This window comes from Chrysochloris asiatica, unplaced genomic scaffold (assembly GCF_000296735.1).
Source record: "Chrysochloris asiatica unplaced genomic scaffold, ChrAsi1.0 scaffold00130, whole genome shotgun sequence".
NCBI classification, from domain to species: domain Eukaryota; kingdom Metazoa; phylum Chordata; class Mammalia; order Afrosoricida; family Chrysochloridae; genus Chrysochloris; species Chrysochloris asiatica.
In genome coordinates this window covers 4,881,465-4,901,173 of record NW_006408648.1, presented here as the reverse complement: position 1 = coordinate 4,901,173, position 19,709 = coordinate 4,881,465, and the positions used below count along the sequence as shown (strand labels likewise).

General features: G+C 43.1%; 1 protein-coding gene and 1 pseudogene across 1 annotated transcript in view; one reads left to right on the top strand and one right to left on the bottom strand.

Annotated features, from left to right (window-relative positions):
- Positions 1–19,709, top strand: part of HEG1 (heart development protein with EGF-like domains 1) — a 75,609-nt gene that overhangs the window by 36,938 nt on the left and 18,962 nt on the right. The window contains exons 9-12 of the mRNA XM_006869430.1: positions 1,678–1,781; positions 4,866–4,924; positions 5,133–5,293; positions 10,434–10,568. Coding sequence (XP_006869492.1) covers positions 1,678–1,781; positions 4,866–4,924; positions 5,133–5,293; positions 10,434–10,568 — 459 coding nt within the window. The remainder of the gene's footprint in view (positions 1–1,677; positions 1,782–4,865; positions 4,925–5,132; positions 5,294–10,433; positions 10,569–19,709) is intronic.
- LOC102825012 lies at positions 8,313–8,945 on the bottom strand (annotated as a pseudogene).

The window sequence follows — 19,709 nt, the reverse complement described above, 5'->3', positions numbered from 1 at the left end:
GTGACAGGATACAGCCCTGACACACAGCTTTCCTGATTTTAAACCATGCAGTATCCCCGTGTTCTGTTGAAACGACTGCTTTTTGTTCAATGTACATGCTCTTCATGAGCACTATTAAGTATTCTTGAATTCTAATTTCTTGCAGTGTTATCCATAATTTGTTATGATCCCAAAATTCTTTACTAATTAAGATACTGATTGGTCTAAAGAAGACATCAGAATATTTTTGTTCAAGATTTAAAGACTGATCTCAGGGTAATAGTTTTGGGGGGTTGCAGTGTGTGCAAAAGTCCGGGTATTAACCTTGACATGCATGACCTTAGAAGATCTGAAGGAAAGGAATGGGGTAACTGTTCTGGAAGCCTGTGTGTTGAGTGTCTCACAGGTAGTATGGATCCGGAGGAGAGCAACCCTATTGTGTTAACAATCATCTTTCCCTTTTCAAGTCATTTGGCTTCATTGTTCATAAACATCAGAGGAACATGCAAATTAGAGCCTGCTGAAATGCTTTCATTTGGCCAAGAATGTTTTCAAAGAGCTCCCTGCTGCTCCAAAAAGAGTCCCAAGCAGCTGGCTTCACTGAACTGTAGAACAAGCAAAAAGATGTTAAATAAGAATTAAGGGCTTTAGACACTAAGTATAAGATATTAAATGTTTTCCCTGGCTCATTGTAGGCCTTTTTCATAATTTAGCATGCAAGCTTTCTGTGAAGAATAGCTTCAGGGGCACTTCTAGTTTGTGGCTTTTTGGGGGTGGGGGAGGTAGGGAGGCAGAGTCCTTCCCTCCCTCCATAGGGAAAGATGAGAATTTAATATAAAGGGAGATAAGAACTAGCTATAAAGCAGGCTGTACTCATTGTTTCCTTGCTTGCCCATTTACAAGTCTCATTACCCTCAGGCCCAATCAACACAAATTGGTGTTAACTACAATTTTACTTTGAGTGAAATGGGCCTTGAAAACAGGGCTGTTTTCTTTGATTGCTGAACCCACAACATCATCACTTAGAGTTATTTTCATTATGTGCCTTGTGATCATGGAGTCTAGCAACCCCTGGAATGGGGGACCACTACAGATGTCTGATACCTTTCTCTGTATTTTCTTGGTCGTCCTCTGCTGCCTCTGTGACAGAGGATGTGGTGGGCAAAAAAGAGCTTTGAATGAACACACGTGAATTTGAATGCTACCTTTGGCACTTGGAAATTATTTCCTCTGAGCAAGAGGGATGGAGATAGCTTTAATGAGAAAACTGAAGTAGTCCTTTGAAGTTGTGGGGAAACTTGGCAAAGGATCTCAGAGAGCCAGAGCCTTCTGCTAAAGTTTTGGCAGGCTCAACAAACATTTTTGTATCTAACCCTGTATCTTCCTCTTCTCGAATTACAGTTAGACCAACTCCTTATTCTTTGTCAGCTTTATTATGCATTTGTAATATGGAAGGCCACTTCTTGGAGTATCTCAACCAAAGCCTTTAGTTCAGTCCAGTAGATGCGTACTCCTGTTAGAAAGGGAACCTAGAAGAGGGAGAGACTGTCTCCATCCTCAAAGAGAAAGAAATGCACAGCTATGTTCCATGAGGTCAATCTGGATGAAAGATGGACAGTCCAGAGATTTACAAATACATAGCTTCCTTGAGTAGGTCAATCCAACATGTGTTCTAACAGGTTATGTTTTCATTTTCAGTTAGAACCTTTGTGTCAGAGTTTAAATTAAAGAAAACTTTTCTCAATACCACTGTGGAAAGCCATTCAGCCCTACATGAAGTTGGAAACGAGATCACCAAAACGGTAAGTTTCTGGAATTAAAAATGAAAAGAATTCAAAATTAGTTGTACTAATTTTGTGTTTACTGGGCTAATTTTGTGTTCACAGCTTTTATTTAGAATTGACAACCTCCTAGGGATGAACTATATCTCCTGAGCTGTTTGTATCAATCATAGATGGAAGATAAACTTCCTGGTAAAATAGAGTCTCTCAAAAACAAACATGGAGTGAGTCCTGGTGTGGTGCTGTGAGTTAATGAGCTGAACTGCAAAGCCAATTTGAACCTCAAGGTCGGTGGTTCGAGCTCATCAGAAACCCTTTACAGGGTCGATGTGGGTTGGAATTGACTTGACGGCCCTTAACAACAACAAAAAACAAAAAAGGAGTATTGAGAACTAGTGGAGCCCAGTAGATGCGTTTCTTCCGTGTGTTCCGTTTGTTGATTTTTACATGTACACTGGTGTTTCTTTTTCCTGTAGAAATTTGTTGCTAGAGACATACAGGTGACATACGCTAATGAGCTGCTGCAGCTGTTGTTGTTAAGTGCCATGGAGTCGGTTCCGACTCATAGCGACTCTGTACAGGGTTTCCGAGGAGCAGCTGGGGGTTTGAACTGCTGACTCTGCAGTTTGCAATCCAGTGCTATCCTACAGCACCACACCAGGTGTCCTGTTAGGGAGAGGAAAACCAAACAAACCAAACCCACTCTGACTCAAAGCAACCCTATAGACAGAGTAGAACTGCTCCATTGGGTTTCCAGAGCTGTAATCTTTCTCCCATCATGCAGTTCGTGGGTTCAAACTGCCAACCTTTTGGTAGTAGTCGAGCAACTGATAAGTCACCAAGGCTCCTAGGAAGGACCCAGAAAATCCTAATAGCGCATCTGCAGTTGACATGCTGTGTGATACTTTTTCTCTGTGGTTTGGAGGTTGAGAACAACTCTCTTTTTCCTTCAGGGAATGCCAAAGGAGTGATAGTTAATCCTGATTATCCTGGGTGTGAGGATTCCTTGCATAGATTAATTACATAGGGTCCTTTGATTCTTGTTTCCCTTTTTGCCTGTTTTCTGAGAGAAAAGAGAAGAAAATGAAGCTCAAATCAATAAATTCTGCTCAACTGCTACCTGAGTCTAAGAATTTCATATTCAGAAAATTGAAATTTTCCATTAAAATAAGTTTTAGAGATGAACTGATTTCTGATTTCATGTTTACTTGTTCATCTCGAAAAGAGTTGGTGTACTAGCGAAGAATTATAGGAGGATATTGTTAACTATGGGTTTTATTAATACAAAATATATGTTCAAATTCTGTTTCTCTGTCTACTGAGCATGTACTTTATGGTAGTCACTATGCCAGCTTCTCACTCTTGTAAGAGGAGACATCAAACTCTTTTACAGTTGAGAAAACTGGAAACTCCGGAATGTTAGTGACAATTCCTGAGTTCACACACGAGTTTCATTTTAAGCATGTATCTTCTAATGCTGTACGTGGTGGGCTTTCCAGTGCATCTGCTTGGTTGTGCTCTGTGTAGGTAGATCCTTCCTTCTCAGTGTCAGATTACCCAATAAACAAGACAAGCATGGGGGGACTGGTTACTATTTACTCATCTGTCATTACAGAATCACAGTTGTTTCACCGCATCTAAGATGCTGCTTCTAGGAATGTCTGGCATTTGTCTCTCCCTGAGCCCTACAGTACTTTCCTACAGAATTAAAGTTACTTTTCAAATTTACAGTCCCTGACAGGGGAAGAGTAAACATGGGCTTGTGTTTACTAATCTGTAGTGAACAATTTCTCATGCTTTTCACTTAATGGACAGTTTCAGTTTCACTGTGGATTAGTAAATAAGCATAAGTAAGCCCATGCTTACCTTGCTTATTGGATCATCTCCCCCTGTTCCTTCTAAGGTAGTACAGGGCTTTAGGACCCTGTGCAGAGGCACAGTCCTTAAGACTACAAGGTACAAAGCTAGTTATCTGCATTGTTAATTTGTACCCAGTTTTAACAAATACTTTATTGGTGATGTGACCTTCCCACCCCCAAGAAATAGTGGAGATTTAGGCAGTGACTGGGGAAACTACTTGTAAATGGCCTTTCCCAAGAGCAGGGGAGGGGAGGGAGAGTTAAAATAATGCAGTGAAAACTGTGCAAACTGGAACTTATTGGAACGGCCTTGTTTTTCCAGGTTTCTAGAATGTTCTGCCTCTGACAGGGTGCAATCTTATCACTGTTTTTATTTATCTCTATTAGTGGAAAATATTTGTTTTTTTTCTCTGACAAATGTCTGCCTTACACAGGTTCTAGCTCTCACAACTTTTACTGTAATAATAGTATTTCAGAATACAAATCAGTATATCAGGATACAAAGCCAGAAAGAGTTTGATAATATCTCCTGTTAGAATCTGTCGAGCTTTGAAGACAGGTGGGTCTACCTTGTACAAGATATGGAGACCCTCTGCTCCATACAAGGATTCCCCAGCCTCTGTAGTGGGGTGAAGTATAGAAACCGGCACGATACTTTATGCTGTAAAGTGATTTTCTGCTCTCTCTGAAGGCAGAGAGAGTCATTCTTAATTTGCTCACAACAAAAGGGCTCTTGACCCACGTAATGTAATTTCCTTTTTTGAAGAAGACCTATCTTTGAGTTAGCTCAACTCATTGTAGATTATGAGGGGTCGATGTAGGGTTCGCCAGACCTGGGTTAACTGAGAGGACACAAGTCTTTTCAATAAAGCTCATTCACTATGCAAAGTCTAAATAAACAGTTGCATCTGAGCTTTTTGAAATTCTGGGTCTTAGAAGAGAATCTACTCCTTTGAAGATGTTTTTCATCCAAGGGTGCCTCCCTTCTGAGTATCATTTCCTGCCAAGATTTTCCCCCACTGATTTACTATCTGCTTCTCTCCCTTTGTACTCATGCAACAACAGAAAAGGAGCAGAAAGGCATGTAAAAGGAAACAAAAAAGGGATACCACTTTTTTTGTAAAGCTGCCTGCTGGCAACTTGATGGCTGGAAAATGCCTATTTTGTTATAAAAATAGGAAATTGGTTCTAGGTCCAAGGCTTTTGCCTAATTCACAGTTAACAACAAACCTGTTCTTCCTTGCAGTTAAATATGTGTTTTTCAACGTTACCTGGTTATACCCGATCCACAGTTCATGCTTCTAGGTAAGTAGCACAATTATATTTGCTTGTGAATCAGTCCATAGAAAGGGAAGGATATTCTAACATGGGTGATAACAACAAACTGGGCCCTATTTTGACCAAGCGACTGGATAACCCAATGCTGAGGCCATTCCACACCATCGAGATGACGGGGATTTTCTAAATGCCCTGTCATTTTGCACAACTGAAAACCTACAAACTTCACCCATAGGGAGTCCAGCATGGTGGTGATCTCGCTGCAAACCACTTTTTCTCTGGCTTCCAATGTGACACTGTTTGACCTGGCGGATAGAATAGAGAGATGTGTCAACTCATGCAGGTCCTCTGCCGAGGTCTGTCAGCTCCTGATATCTCAGAAGCGGATCTTTAGAGGTAAGAGAGATGCTCTCCGGGAGGACCCTGCGCATACAAATAGGCATAGATCTGGGATAGAATGGTAAGGCATTCAGGACTCAAGTCCAAGAAAGTACATCACAGAAACTATCTTTGAAGTAGTGTTAAAAAGCCTCTGTGGGTACACATACACACTTCTGTACACGTAGCTTTGAAGTTGCCTGGTCCTTGGCATATACAGCATGACTATTTATTACTTGTAAATTATAAAATTGTAAATGCACAGACACAAGACCAGAAGAATGTGAGCTAGAATGCTCACAGTGCTGCCGTGAATGATGATTTTCCTTTTTTAATTTTTGCTTTATCTGTTTGGTGAAAAGCTTCTATGGGAATCTAGTGTGAGGCAAGGGAAGATTTAGGTCTCAAAGGTTTTCATCTCCGCATGGGGAAAACTGCACTGGAATCAGAAATGCTTCCTTGCAGAAGGCGGGGTGCCTGCTGCTGTATCATAAGTGATAGAAACAGGCTCTGGTTGCTCATTTTACTACAAAACCAGCGCTGCCAGAGGATGAGGATTCTTGTCTAGCCCTGCGCATCTGGCATCCAGATGTTAGACCTGTTATAGGGATCAGGTGTTGGTACTCAGTCTTTCTAGAGGATCCAGGATGTCCCCTGTGGGTTTGGTTCTGGTAACCGCTGCCCCAGAGAACTTACCTTAAGGGGGTACTGTGAGTTGTAGAGCTTGGGAGCTGGTTAGTAGTATTTCACACCTGGGACACATGCTGGTAGTTTGACTCATGTAAGGGCTGATTATTAAATTTTTTTTTAAAAGTCAAACTTTTTGAAGTTGCTGTTGATAAGATTCTGCACAATTAGGGAATTAAGTAAAAGGCTTACATACAATAATGATGGTGCTGTAAAGTTTGAGAAAAGAACTCTTTCTTTCTACTTTTTGATTCTCAAGGTACTACTTTTTTCTCCCCAGCAAAACAGGAAGTATACCCTTTAATTCACCAAATATTCATGGAACAGGGAAACTGCCAACTTTTCAGTTAGCAGCCACGTGTCCTAATTGTTTGTACCACCCAGGAATTCCACAGAGTACTTGTTATGTGGTCAGCATTGTAACAGCTTACCTTATTTTATTTTTTGGTCCCCCTTAGTACGCATTCATGCCTTGCAAATCTAGTGGCTAGATATTTGGATTTGTAAGATCCTGTTGATAACAGTGCTGCCCACTCTCTAGCCCCTCCTTCTTCTGACCACTTGGATGTGGTTTATGGGAAAACTCCTGCCTTCCTTTCCCCGAGGCCTAGGGTCCCCATTTATTCCCTCTCCTTTCAGAACCCTGAAGAACAAAGGCAACCCCCACATTGCTTGTTCAAGGCTTCCTTCGCTACTTGCTCCCAGGTCTTCTCCAGGTTTTGCCAGTAAACCCAGTTTGGTCTCTGGCTAGCCTTTGCAAATGGTGGAGAGGTGACTCTAAGTAGCCGGAACTGAGAGGTTATCACACCTAGATTTTTTTGTAACTTAAGCACAGTGCTGGGCCCCTCTGGAAACTGCCTTTACAATTCCACTTCCTTGTCTTCCAAAGAATACAGCTCTGATGGATTCCAGAGGTCTAGAGTCTGGTACTCCCCAGTGGAGTGTCTCGTTGTCTGACCTTTAGGCGGATGTTATGCCCAGGAAAAAGCATGGGAATTGTGAATGTAGAAAAATCACTTCCGCAGACTTAAAATGAAAATAGAATCATACTTGATTCCATTTGATGGATTTATGGTAGAGGTTACTTAAGAATTTTTAGGAGAACAACTCCAGCTCTTCCTGTGATCACGTGACTCTGCTTCTGCGTGCAGGAGGGTGGTGGGTATCTGCCAGCTTGCTGAATTAATAGTGAGCGTGCAGCAAAGATGCTGTGTCAGCTTCCATAAAATCGCTAATCAGGCTAGGGGCTCAGACTCACCATTGGGCATGTGTGTGGCTGGCCTAGAAGGACCTATAGCATTTTGTCCTAGAATCCCTCTATATTAAGGCTTGGCAGTGGGTAAAGCCATCAGACAGTTTAGATGGGGGATTGTGAAGGCCCAGAAGTTCCTTTCTGGTGCCAGCTTCTCCTAGTTTGTTGTTGTTGTTGTTAAGTGCCGTCGAGTCGGTTCCGACCCATAGCGACCCTGTACAGGGTTTCCGAGATTTTCCTTTAAAAATTTTTCTCCCTTAAATACAAACTTTGCACAATAAACAAAGGAAATTCTGTGACACACACAAATGGGGTTCTGATTTAGCACACCAACTTCCACTGATAAAGACAGCAAATACAGTGTTGAGAAATAAAATTGTGTCCTAAACTCACCTCCCTGTGACCAGGCTGCCAACCCAGCCTGAGCTCTCAGGACTCACAAAAAGGAGAGGGTTCTGGGACCCATGTGCAATGAGGAGCCCTGGGTGTCAGTTCCCACCACTGAACCTGACTGGGTGGGGGCAGTTTTCCAGAGCAGTTAGATCTTTGTATCGGAGTCCTGTAGAGAAACAGAACCAATAGAATATATACATATGTTGTTGTTGTTAAGTGCTGTCGAGTCTACGCTGAACCATAGCTACCCATGTATAGGGTTTCTGAGGAGCAGCTGGTGAGCTTGAACCGCTGACTTTGCAGTTCAAACTGACTTTGCAGTCTGGCGCACTAACCCACAGCACCACACTAGAGAAAGAAAAATTGATTGGCTTGTTGATTTTAAAGAAATTGGGCTGACAAATCTGAAATTTGTAAGACAGCTGGAAAGTGAATTTCTACACTGGACTTTGTTTTGTTTTTTTAGTCTTTTTATTATTATTAACAAGCAAAATTTAAAAAACAAAACGAAAAACAACCAAAACACAACACCTTAATATTGAAACAGCAGTAAGTCCAACTGCTGCTGGAATTCCTGGTGTACATGCTCCCTCATTGAGAGGCAGGAACTAGGCACATACATGACTGTGCATTTAGGTATGTATGTGACCAAGAAGAATCAGCAATGGAAACCATTAAAGATCAGAAAACATCAAGAATTTTTTATCAGGCATTCCCAAAGTGCTCTTCTTTTTCCCTCTTCTTTGCCTTTATATCTTCTGTGGTTCCAGTTCCAGCTGAGCTTGTGACAATCCCAAATCGCTCTTTCCTCTTTTTTAGCTTCTCATCATCTTCAGACTCTCTGGAGATTGAAGAGACATTCAAACCAAATCTTTGAGCTCTTTCCTTCAGCTTATCCGTGTTAGTCATAGGCTTCGTGTCTGATGACAGGCCTTTTGTTGAAACTGAAGAAATGCCAAACCTAGCTCCCTGGGCAGCTTTCTTACTCTCCAAGCTCACAGGTACATTGAATCGTTCAGCTCTCTTCTGTATTCTCTCAGTCTGTGGTAATTCAGATGTAATTTTTACCACTTTCTTTTCTGCTGTCACATCAACAGTTTTTTCAGAGGGTTCTTCCTCTTTGACAGGTAGTTCTGTGGGCTTTGATTCTTCTTCCTCTGTTTCATCTCCCAGTACATCTTCTTCATTTGCCTCTTTTTCAGCATACTCTTCAAGATATGCCTGGAGCCTGTTGATGAGATCTTGTTTTATTCCCTTGGTCTCCAAACCGCGAGCATGACATTCCTGCTTTAGTTCAGCAAGCTTCAGCTTATGAAGCTCCACCACCTCTGCCGCCATCTTGCGACCCCCTCGGCTCCACTAGCTACACTGGACTTTTGAGACAGAATTTCTTCCTTCTTTGGGAAACTTCAGTTTTTGCTCTGAAGGCCTTCAGCTGATTGGATGAACCACACCTATATTATGGAGGGGAATCTGCTTTACTTCAGTAACCCAACTGTAAATGCTAATCATCTAAATACCTTCAAAGCAACATCTATAACAATGTCTGACCAAACAACTGGGCACCATAGTCAAGCCACAGAATTAACCATCATACGCTGGTGCCTGGTTTTTTAATACACTTGGTGTCTTCCTGAAGGGGAGACTATGCCTGGGACATTGGCAGTGCTTCCTCCCTGCACAGTGTGTGTGTGGTCCTTCTGTGGCCCTCTTCCCATTCTGAGACTGATCTTGCTTCCTAAGAGTAACAGCAAAAATCTCTCTCATCTTGCTTTATTATACACGGGGTAAACACATCCACTGTCTAATATATGTCCTACTTGTGTCCTGGCTGTGGCCCCCTTTGCCCGCTTCCTTTTTGTCTGGCCTAATTTAGGTAGTAAAGTCCACCTTAATGGTGCCCACTGTTTACAGCCTCACGGAATGCCACATACCCAACATTGAATGCTTTTCGTTAATTATAAAAGGAGTCTTAATTGTCCATGAAAACAAGTAGAGCCCACATGCCCAGGGCTGGATAAAGCCAGTGGATATACATGTAAGAAATAAGACCCATCCATTAATGAGGCAGCAAGCCTTCAAGATGCGACTCCTTCTTGACCTACCTCTTGTGTCTCTTAGTGATGGTCCAGTGACTGTCGGTTTGGCCCCTCATGGCCCTGAGCACAGTCAGTGGACCAGTGTCACTACAAGGTGCTGGAAACCCACAGATGAATGAGCCTCATGAAACTTTCTGTACAGTGGGAGGAGAGAGGTAAACAAAATATCTGCCTTGGAAAAGCAGATGACCTTTCATCCTCATTATAATAATGCTCTGGTAGGCAGCACATTGTCAGGGAAGCAAACTGCTCAGCCATGAGAAAGGTGCTGGCTCCCTCCAGGCAGTATGGACACCCAGAGCCAAGACAGGCTTTAGCCTGAGACAAGTCTAAGTCTTCCAGCTTCATTTAAAGAGCGTGCCCACGTTTTCTGGTTTGTGCTGATCCTCCACCTGCTGTCACTTAGCCTAAGGCTGCTACATACCTGAGGACTGTGGATTAGCAACAGAAGCTACTTCCCTGTTTGGGTTCCCACTATGTCTGTGGGACTTGGTGAGGGTGTTTTTAAGGGGGAAACACTAGTGCACTTTTAGGAAACTGACTCAGGGCTGACACAGGGATGTATTGGCAGAAGACATTGTAGCATGGACCCAGAAAAGGAGTTTTTGCACCAGGAAGATTTTTCTGAAGGCTGTTCTCAGAATCTTTAAGTGAAAAGTTCATCTTTTTTAAGGTTTGAAGCGGTGGAGGGTTTGTTTTCTTTCACCATCTTGTTTTCCCATTGCAGCGGGCAGCTTGTGCAAGCGGAAAAGCCCTGAATGTGACAAAGAGACTTCCATCTGCACTGATTTGGATGGCATTGCTCTGTGTCAGTGCAAGTCGGGCTACTTTCAGTTCAACAAGATGGACCACTCTTGTCGAGGTACTGGCAGATGTATTGGAGTTTTGGGGCTTGGACCAGAGACAAACAAAGATGCTTTTCTTTGCAGGCTCCTGCATGCTTTTTCTCGCCCTCTCCTCTATCTCTGCGATAAGTATGACTGTTCTAAACTGGGGGTAACCAGCTCTTGTTATTTTGCTCTCAGCTGGATTGGATACATTATCTGCTTGGAATAATAGCATTATCTCTGACAGGTGCATGCTGGTCTGACAAATCAAACTCAAATCAGAAAAAGAAAGTGAATGGAATGTCTGTGGGGGCAATGCCTTTACTTGCTTACTTGCTTTTCCTTTTTAAAATTTTTGCTAAAGAGGAAGTTAGTGAAATTGTTTTAATTCCAAAGCTTTATTCTATTGTCCATTAATCTTTTTAAATGGGAATGCAAGCACGGAGCCAGCCTGTATCTTGTAGACGCAACTGTGGCTCTGTGGATAGAGGACTTGACCAAGGCTCTGCTTGACTGATTGTATATGATTTTGAACAAGTTGCTTTGCTTCTTCTCGTATCAGTTTCCTCTTCTGTGAAATGGGTATAATAATATTGTGTTATTTATTTTAAGTATTAAAGAAGGCAGTGTATGAGGGAGCTTCATAAAGTTGGTTGAAAAATCCTATTATCTTTTAGTTTTCCATACTTTTTGGAACCCCCTCGTGTTTTAACCAGGTTGTTGTTGAAGTATTGGGTTAGACTTTTAAAACTTTCATGAATATTTGAGAGTAAAAAGCTAATTCTGCTAACCTTTTTTTGTTGTTGTTACGTGTGGGTGAGTCGGTTCCAACTCATAGCAATTATACTATATAGGGTTTCTAAGGAGCAGCTGGTGGGTTTGAACTGCTGACCTTATGGTTTGCAGTCCAGTGCTGACCTACAGTGCCACACCAAGAGTTTCTTAAATACACTGAGTTTTAGGTAAAGACCGCTCAGTAAATAGAATGCAAGAATAAAGACAAACCAGTTGTAGTAGAGTCAACTCTGACTCACAGCAACCCCGTGTGTGTCAGGGTAGAGACAGATCACCATGACTTTCTTCCATGGCACCTCTGGGTGGATTGATTCCAAACAAAATTCAGGTCCAGAGCACTATGTATCCTGACTTGTAAAAGGTTGTTGAATTCTGACATATGCAATTCTTGATCACCAAAAAAGTTAGCACAATAGAGGCCATAATGTAGTCTTAAATATTGCATCACCTCAGCTATTTTCCTGCCCTGTCAACACCTTTGCTGGTGACATACACACTTCAATCTGAGTCAAACTGCATACAGCGGAAAGGTGACATGCCACTTGTTTCTGTCAGGACTTCCCTTCAGAGGGTTCAGTCCATCAGGAGAGAATAAAAATACATTTGAGGACAACAACCTCATCCTGAGCTTCCTCCCTCTGACGTTGTTAGACTTACACACAGAGTAATATTGAAGGTTACTCATCCTCAACTCTCCACGCAGTACCTGGTGGGTTTTTAAGAGGAGGGCAGATGCCTGTGTTGGGCATGGATTCTGATGAGGGAGTGGTTCACAGCGCTTCTCAGTGCTGTGTCTAATGCCTCAGGTCTGCTTTCTGGATTGTGCCAAGTGTATGTACGGGGGTTTGGGAGTGGGTTGGGGGAGAACTACCTGCTTTACCACAATCCAGTAATACCTCCTAATCACATCAATATGGTTTCATGCAAATTGTTTCTTGCCCTTCTTAGAAACTTTGTGGGACCTGAGCCCCACTTCATGTGGGAAGGTGACCTCTGCTGACATCCATGCGTGTGGGCTGCTTGTGCACCTGGCCGGAGGGAAAGGCATGGTGGGCAGAAATGTGGATGTGTAGGTGCTGTGGTCTCTGCCAGCACTTCCGCTGTAGTTCCACACCACTGCCCCGTTTGCCCTGAGCTGTTGTTGTCGCTATTCACTGCCATTAAGTCAGTCCTTGACTCGTGGTGACCCCCCTGCAAATGAAACCTCATGTGTCTCAGTCCTGCTCCGTCCTCATCGTTCGTTATGGATCAGACTTTTGCATCCCATAGGGTTGTCATTGGCCAATTTTTGGAAATAGATGACCAGGCCCTTCTTCCTAGTCTAGAAATTCTGCTGTTCTGCATCACAGCAACACACAAGCTTCTACTAACAGATAGGTGGTGGCCGTGTCTGAGGTGCATTGGCCAGGAATGTACCCAACCACCACAACCCTGTTGTTGACCTGAGCTCTTGCTCTACTTCCAAGTCACCCACTAGCAACAGCGGCTCTGTCAGAGATATGCCAGATATAAATGGCACAGGCACTAGCAACCTTGTGCCTATCAGGTTGTTGTTGTTAAGTGCTGTCGATTCAGTTCCAACCCACAGCAACCCTATGTAGGGTATCTGAGGAGCCGCTGGTGGGTTTGAACTGCTGACCTTATGGTTCATAGTCCAATGCTGATCCTACAATACTACACCAGGAATCCATGTTTATCAGGTAATGACCCCAAAACAACACAAAGAAACCTTGGTTAACTTTGGGGCTTGTTGCTGAGGACTGTGAAACGTCTATACTGTAGCCTTGTTGGTTACATTTCCAGTCTGCAGGCATCAGACCTCTGCTAATGGGCTGTGGAGCTCCTTGGGTCCAGCCTTCTCAGCTGGGCTTGGCTGGGTTAGCAGCGACACCTGCTGGCCATCAGTGCTAGAGCTCATATGGAAAAGACTCCTTTTTTGGACAACTCAAATCCAGCTGGTGAGAGAGAGGTGTGGTATTCTTAGAGTTGTTCTAAGTCACTGCTATGTTGGCAAGTTTGTAGAGTGTTCTCTGTCACACACACACATACACACTTTTCTAGGTCTCTTATATAAAATGACTTTATGGTGTCTTTACCATGTTTTCAGGAAGTCCTGGTGTGGCACTGTGGGTTAAGCGCCAGACTGCAAAGCTGTTTGAACTGCAAGGTTGGCAGTTCAAGCTCACCAGCTGCTCCTTGGAAACCCTATACAGGGTCACTATGGGTCGGAACCGACTCAACGGCACTTCACAACAACAACAACCATGCTTTCAAAGCTTCCTATGAAACATAAATAGGTGTCTTTCCCATAGATTTTTTCCACTTCTTTCTATCCTGTAAGCATCATAATCAACTGCAATAACTCTCTGCATGTTTCTTTCTCTCACCAGACTGCAAGTGCCTTGTGGGCCACAACAGTACCTAGAACAATGCTTAGTGTTAGCACCTTATAGAGTTCAGTCTACAAATGAACGATAGGGTAACACAGATGATAGGAAGAACTTGACTGGTCTTGACTTTGTTTCAATTTCATGAGACAGGTTGCCTACAAGGAGCCAAGAGTTTGTAGCGTTACTTTTTTCCCTTTTTTTTAAATGCCAGGAAACGTGAATTTACTTGTGGCCAGATCAATAGGGAGAGCCCGGTTTGGGGGTCTCTGCTGACTGCTACCACATGCATTTCATTGTTGGTGCTCTGTGGGTATAAGAGTCCCTGTAGGGAGGGACAAGAAGCTGGCTTTCAAGGAGACTGGCGTTTCCCTTGAAAAACCCTCGGAGCAGCACCAGACACTCAGTCTTTGACGAATGGCTGAATGAGCACATTTGAAAGAAATAGCTTTCATTACACCACAGAGCCAGGCTACTTCCAAAGTGGAATGAAAATGGCCCAGCCCGTCAGCTCCCAGGAAGGACCACAGATGGACCTGACGTTTGGCTGGATGACAGCCAAGGAGTAGAAAGCTCCCACTCAGCAGATGAGGGTGGGTGGCTAGATTTGATGGAGAAACATTTCCAGGAAGAAGTGTTCTGAAGAGGACAGACTGGCATAACATCAGCCTGCCTGTGCTGAGCTGGGGTGGGGCTGAGTCACTGGAGAACTGAGCAGGCCCTGTGTAGCTACCTGTCAGATGATGGCTGGGTATCACCAGGACTGGCTCCTGGCGCTCCCATGGCCCTGCCCTAGCACAAGGCAGAACAGCGCAGTGGGGGGAAGGCTGCCTGCCGGAGCACAGTGCTTTCTACTCCACAGAAGTAGGAGCACTCAACTCATTCCTTAGAGAAGGCCCAAGTGTGGTCAGTGGAGAACTTGATGGTATCAAAGACTTGAGGGGTGAGGGCTCATTACTCCTTCCCTAAATGGGATACGATATGCTAAACACAAGGTCAGCAGTTCAAACCCACCAGCCATTCCTTGGAATCGGGGTCACTATGAGTAAAAACTGACTTGACAGCACATAACAACCATTACCACCACTTTATGGCAAAAAAAAAGGAATTGGGATAGTTGACGAAAATTGTGCCATAAAACAAGATTTTAAAGTACTTTAAAGGTCAGTCTGACTGCAGGGAAAAGAGATGGCCTGCTTTGCTGAAGCTAGAAGGAACGTGACTATACAGCAGCTCATACCAGAAGAACCTGCATGTTTGCCAACAGTGGGCATTCATTCAAGTTCCGAGCTTCCTCAACACTTACGGGACAAGGGAAACAAGATTCTGAGGAGAGCAGAGGTTCATAAAAGAAAGTCCAGCAGTTCAGAAGATCCGTGTCTGTCTTAGCACAGAGGCCCAGGTGAAATTTCGCAATCAGGATATGGCTGATAGTGTGGCCCCTTGACCCATGGCATAACTGTAATAAATACCACGGCGAGTTTCTATTGCTGTTCTGAGTTGCTGTCAAGTTGTTCTGACTCACGACAACCCCATGTGTGTGGAGTAGAACTGCTCCCCAGGTTTTTCAAGTCTGTGGTCTTTTGGAAGCAGATTGAAAGACCTGTCTTTCTGAGGTGCCTCTGGGTAGGTTCAAACTGCCAGATTTTCAGCCAACCTTGCACCGCCTAGGAACTTCTGATCTTTTTAATAAATAACCTTTAACTGCAAGAGACTGTCCTTAGAAAAAATGATCTGTTGCCATTTAGGTTGATAGCTTCCTAAGGATCAGTCATGAGATAAGTTGCAGATGACTTAGAATGAGGGTTTCTAGACTGTTCAGTGCCAACATTTCCATGCAGGAGACTCAGGTTCGATTCCTGGGCAGTGCCCCTCATGAGCAGTCACCCTGGCCCACTTCTGTCAGTGAAGGCTTGAATGTGGCTATGACTATGAACAGTCTCTGCAAAGCTTCCAGACTTCAAGACAGCCTGCAATCTGCTTCCCAAAATCAGCATATGTCTTATGGACAGAGCTGAGAAGGGATGGGAAGGAGGGAGGAATGGAACTAGGAACCACAGCAAGGAAGCAGGATACCTGTTGTTGCCTGGAGGGGATTGTAATCATTGAGGTGAAACAAAGTGTTTGATTTGTTGAATGTAAAACTGATGGTCTTGTATGTAAATCTTTACTCGATTCACAATAAAAAGTGAAACTATAACAAAAACAAAATCAGCCTTTGGATCACAATGGTCTGATCCAAAACTCATCATAAGAATGGTACCGGAGGATGCATGGAGGGGATTGGAACCAGGGCAGTGAGATAATATACAATGGAATGAATGTAAAACTAAAATTCTCCCATGTAAACTATCATATAATTCACAATAAAACATTAAGAAAAATAGAAGCTCTGGTGGCATAGTGGTTATGAGTCGGGCTGCTAACCTAAGGTCAGCAGTTCAAAACTACCGGCCATTCCACAGGAAAAAGATGAGGCTTTCTGAAAAAAAAAAAAGAATGGTACCGGGCTGGACAATGTTTTGTTAACGTTATACACAACTTGATGGCAGCTGCAAAATAAAATGACACCAATTGTCATTCCACAGCACAATCTACATCTCATCTGATTTGATAATTCATTGCAGTGGCCACATAGAACTCACAGTTAATGGGGTTTATTAGGGAAGCTAACAGGTAACAATTCAGGGTCAGAAATATTCAGAGCATCATCTGGCTGGAGTCAGACAGCCTCTCTTTTACTGTGCCCACAGGCAGGCTTTTCTCTGGCCCTTGGGGCCTTGGCCCTGCTCCTGTATTGTTATGAAACTCTTTTAGGCTACTGATAAATGCCCATAGGGCACACCACTCCACCATAAACCTCAGCCTGAAGGTACTCAGCTCCAGCCCTATGGGTCAGCAAACCTAGCTTGCCCAATTAAGTGCTTAGAGGCATCCCACTCTGCAAGCAAGCCTCTGGCCCAAATTACTCTCCTTCCTCCATGGCTTGCGAAACCTTCAGCTCTGTCTCATGCTCTGGCTCTTAATTCTGCCGCTGCTCATCTGCCACTCCTCCGATGCCAGAGCTTTCTGTCCCTGGATCAACGAGGTTCAATGCACAGGGATCTCGAAGTCCCTAGGGATGCCCTCCAATTCTGGCTCTTTTTCTTTGATGGTAGTGAGATTCTCCTCTCCTACTTCTGATTGTTGTTGTTGTGAAGTGCCGTCGAGGTGGTGCCAACCCATAGCGACCCTGCATAGAGTTTCCGAGGAGCAGCCGGTGAGCTTGAACCACCGACCTTGCAGTTCAAACGGCTTTGCAGTCTGGTGCATTAACCCACAGTACCACATCAGGACTCCTGCTTCTGATAAGGTTCGTTTTATACCCATGTCCCAAGTTTTTACAATCACAGTTAACTCTTGTTAGCAGTGATTCACAACTGCATCCTATAACATCAGCATCTTCCCCCACCTACAGGACAAAGTAGTTTGGTGGGAGTTGCAAAGACTGTAGCTAGAAGAAGCATGTGAAGGAATTCACTGCATCACAACCACCACCATCCATAAAGGAGGGCACCAGTAACTTTCATGAAAGCTCTCTACACTCTGTCTATAGCACCACCTGCTATTGTGGTGTGTTACCTGTTCAAAGGTTGCAGCTCCATGTTATCAATCTTTTTTTTTATTTTGCAAAAAGTTAAACTCTAAGGGCCAGCATGTTTGCAAAAGGTGATCATCTATGCAGCCCATATTTTACCCAGGCATATTGTGCTTTACAGAGACTGTTTTTACAAATTGAAAGTTTGTGATGAGTCTACATCAAGCAAATCTGTCATTGCCATTTTTCCAACAGCATGTGTTCATTTTGTGTCTCTGTGTCACATTTTGGTAATTCTCACAATAGTCTAACTTTTTCATAATGCTATTGCATACATGGAGTCCTGGTATGACGCTGTGGGTTAATGCGCCAGACTGCAAAGCCGTTTGAACTGTAGGGTTGGTGGTTCAACCTCACCAGCTGCTCCTCGGAAACCCTATACAGGGTCGCTATGGGTTGGAACCAACTCGATGGCACTTAACAACAACAAAACAAATCGCATACATAATAGACTACAGTATAGTGTAAACGTACAGGTTCTTGCTCTGGGAAACCCAAAAAGTTGTGTGACTCGCTTTGTTGTCATATTTGCTCTGTTACAGTGGTCTGGCACTGAACCACCACTGTCTCTGAGATGTTGTTGCTGTTAAGTGCCATTGAGTCAAATCCGACTCATAGCGACCCTCTATAGGGTTTTCGAGGAGAGACTGGTGGATTTGGACCACTGACCTTGTGGTTCATACCAACATTGTGGTTGAGTGTTTATCCTACAGCATCATGGATATATCTACATTAATCATAAATCACATCTTTATCATTCCTTGCAGCAATGAATTTCTCTTGAGGCCATTTTTTTATTGTCTGCTTTCACCCAAGCATGTATTATATCTCATGATGTTCTGTCAGCTTATTGCAACATTGATAGTCTTCTGTGATCACATTATTTGGGGAACTGCTGATCCATGAGGAAGGTTGAACTGCAGGCCCTTCAGTGAAGTAAGGTCCTATGAGCAGCATAATCAGCAAGTTTATAATGATGTTCTTGGATTGATGCCAATTGGGGCACAGCTAGATATGTACAAAATCCTCTAGGTAGACTGTTGGGTGAGAATTATCATATGAAAACTGTCGAATCTACCAGGACTCTGGTCCAGATTATACCAGCAGCAGCTTCCTCATAGAGTGGGACCATGGGGAACGATGCTGGGACATTTCCTCTGTTTGTATGGAAGGATTACATACTGAGGAGAGTCTTCATCTCTAGAGAACGTAGGAAAAAGAAGTACATTTTCTGGATAGTAATTACAGGTATTTACCGTAGTTATACAGTACTTACAGATATCACTCATCTGTCAGTTTGTTGTACTGTTGTAGCTTGTGTGTTGCTGTGATTCTGGAAGCTATGCCATGGATATTTTGAATGCCAAAAGGGTCACCCGTGGTGAACAGATATCAGATGAGCTTCCAGATGAAGACAGACTAGGAAGAGAGACAGACTACTTTTGAATATTTCGTAACTGAAAACCTTTTGAATAGAAGTGGAATACTGTCAGCACTAGATTATTGAATACTGAAACATGATGAAGAACACCAGAATATTGTCAGATATAGTGCCAGAAGATGAGCCCCTCAGGTTGAAAGGCACTGGGAAGAGCTGCCGCCTCAAAATAGAGTAGACAGTGATGACGCAAATGGAATAAAGCCCTCGGGACCTTCATTTGCTGATGGGGCACAACGCAAAATGAAGAGAAATAGCTTTAAACATCCATTAATAATCTGAACATGGACTGTATGAAGTGTGAATCTAGGAAAATAGAAAATTGTCAAAACTGAAATAGAACACACGAACATTAATGTCCTATGCATTAGTGAGCTGAAATGGACTGGTAATGACTATTTGAATCTGACAATCACATGGTTTACTATGCCAGGAATGACAAATTGAAGAGGAATAGCATCACATTCATCTTCAAAAAGAACATATCAAAATCTGTCATGAAGTACAATGCTGTCTGTAATAGGATAGGCTTACAAGGAAGACTACTTAATACCACTATTATTCAAATTTACACACCAACCACTAAAGCCAGTGATGATGAAATTGAAGAATTCTACCAACTCCTTCAGTCTGAAATTGATCAAACATGCAATTAAGATGTATTGATAATTACTGGTGATTGCTATACAAAGGTTGGGAATAAACTGGAAGGATCAGTGGTTGGAAAATATGACCTTGTTGATAAGAACAATGCTGGAGATGGCATTATAGAATTTTGCAAGACCAATGACTTGCTCATTGCAAATACCTTTTTTAAATAACATAAAAGACAGCTATACACATGGACCTCACCAGATGGAATACACAAAAATCAGATTGACTACATCTGTGGGAAGAGACAATGGAAAAACTCCATATC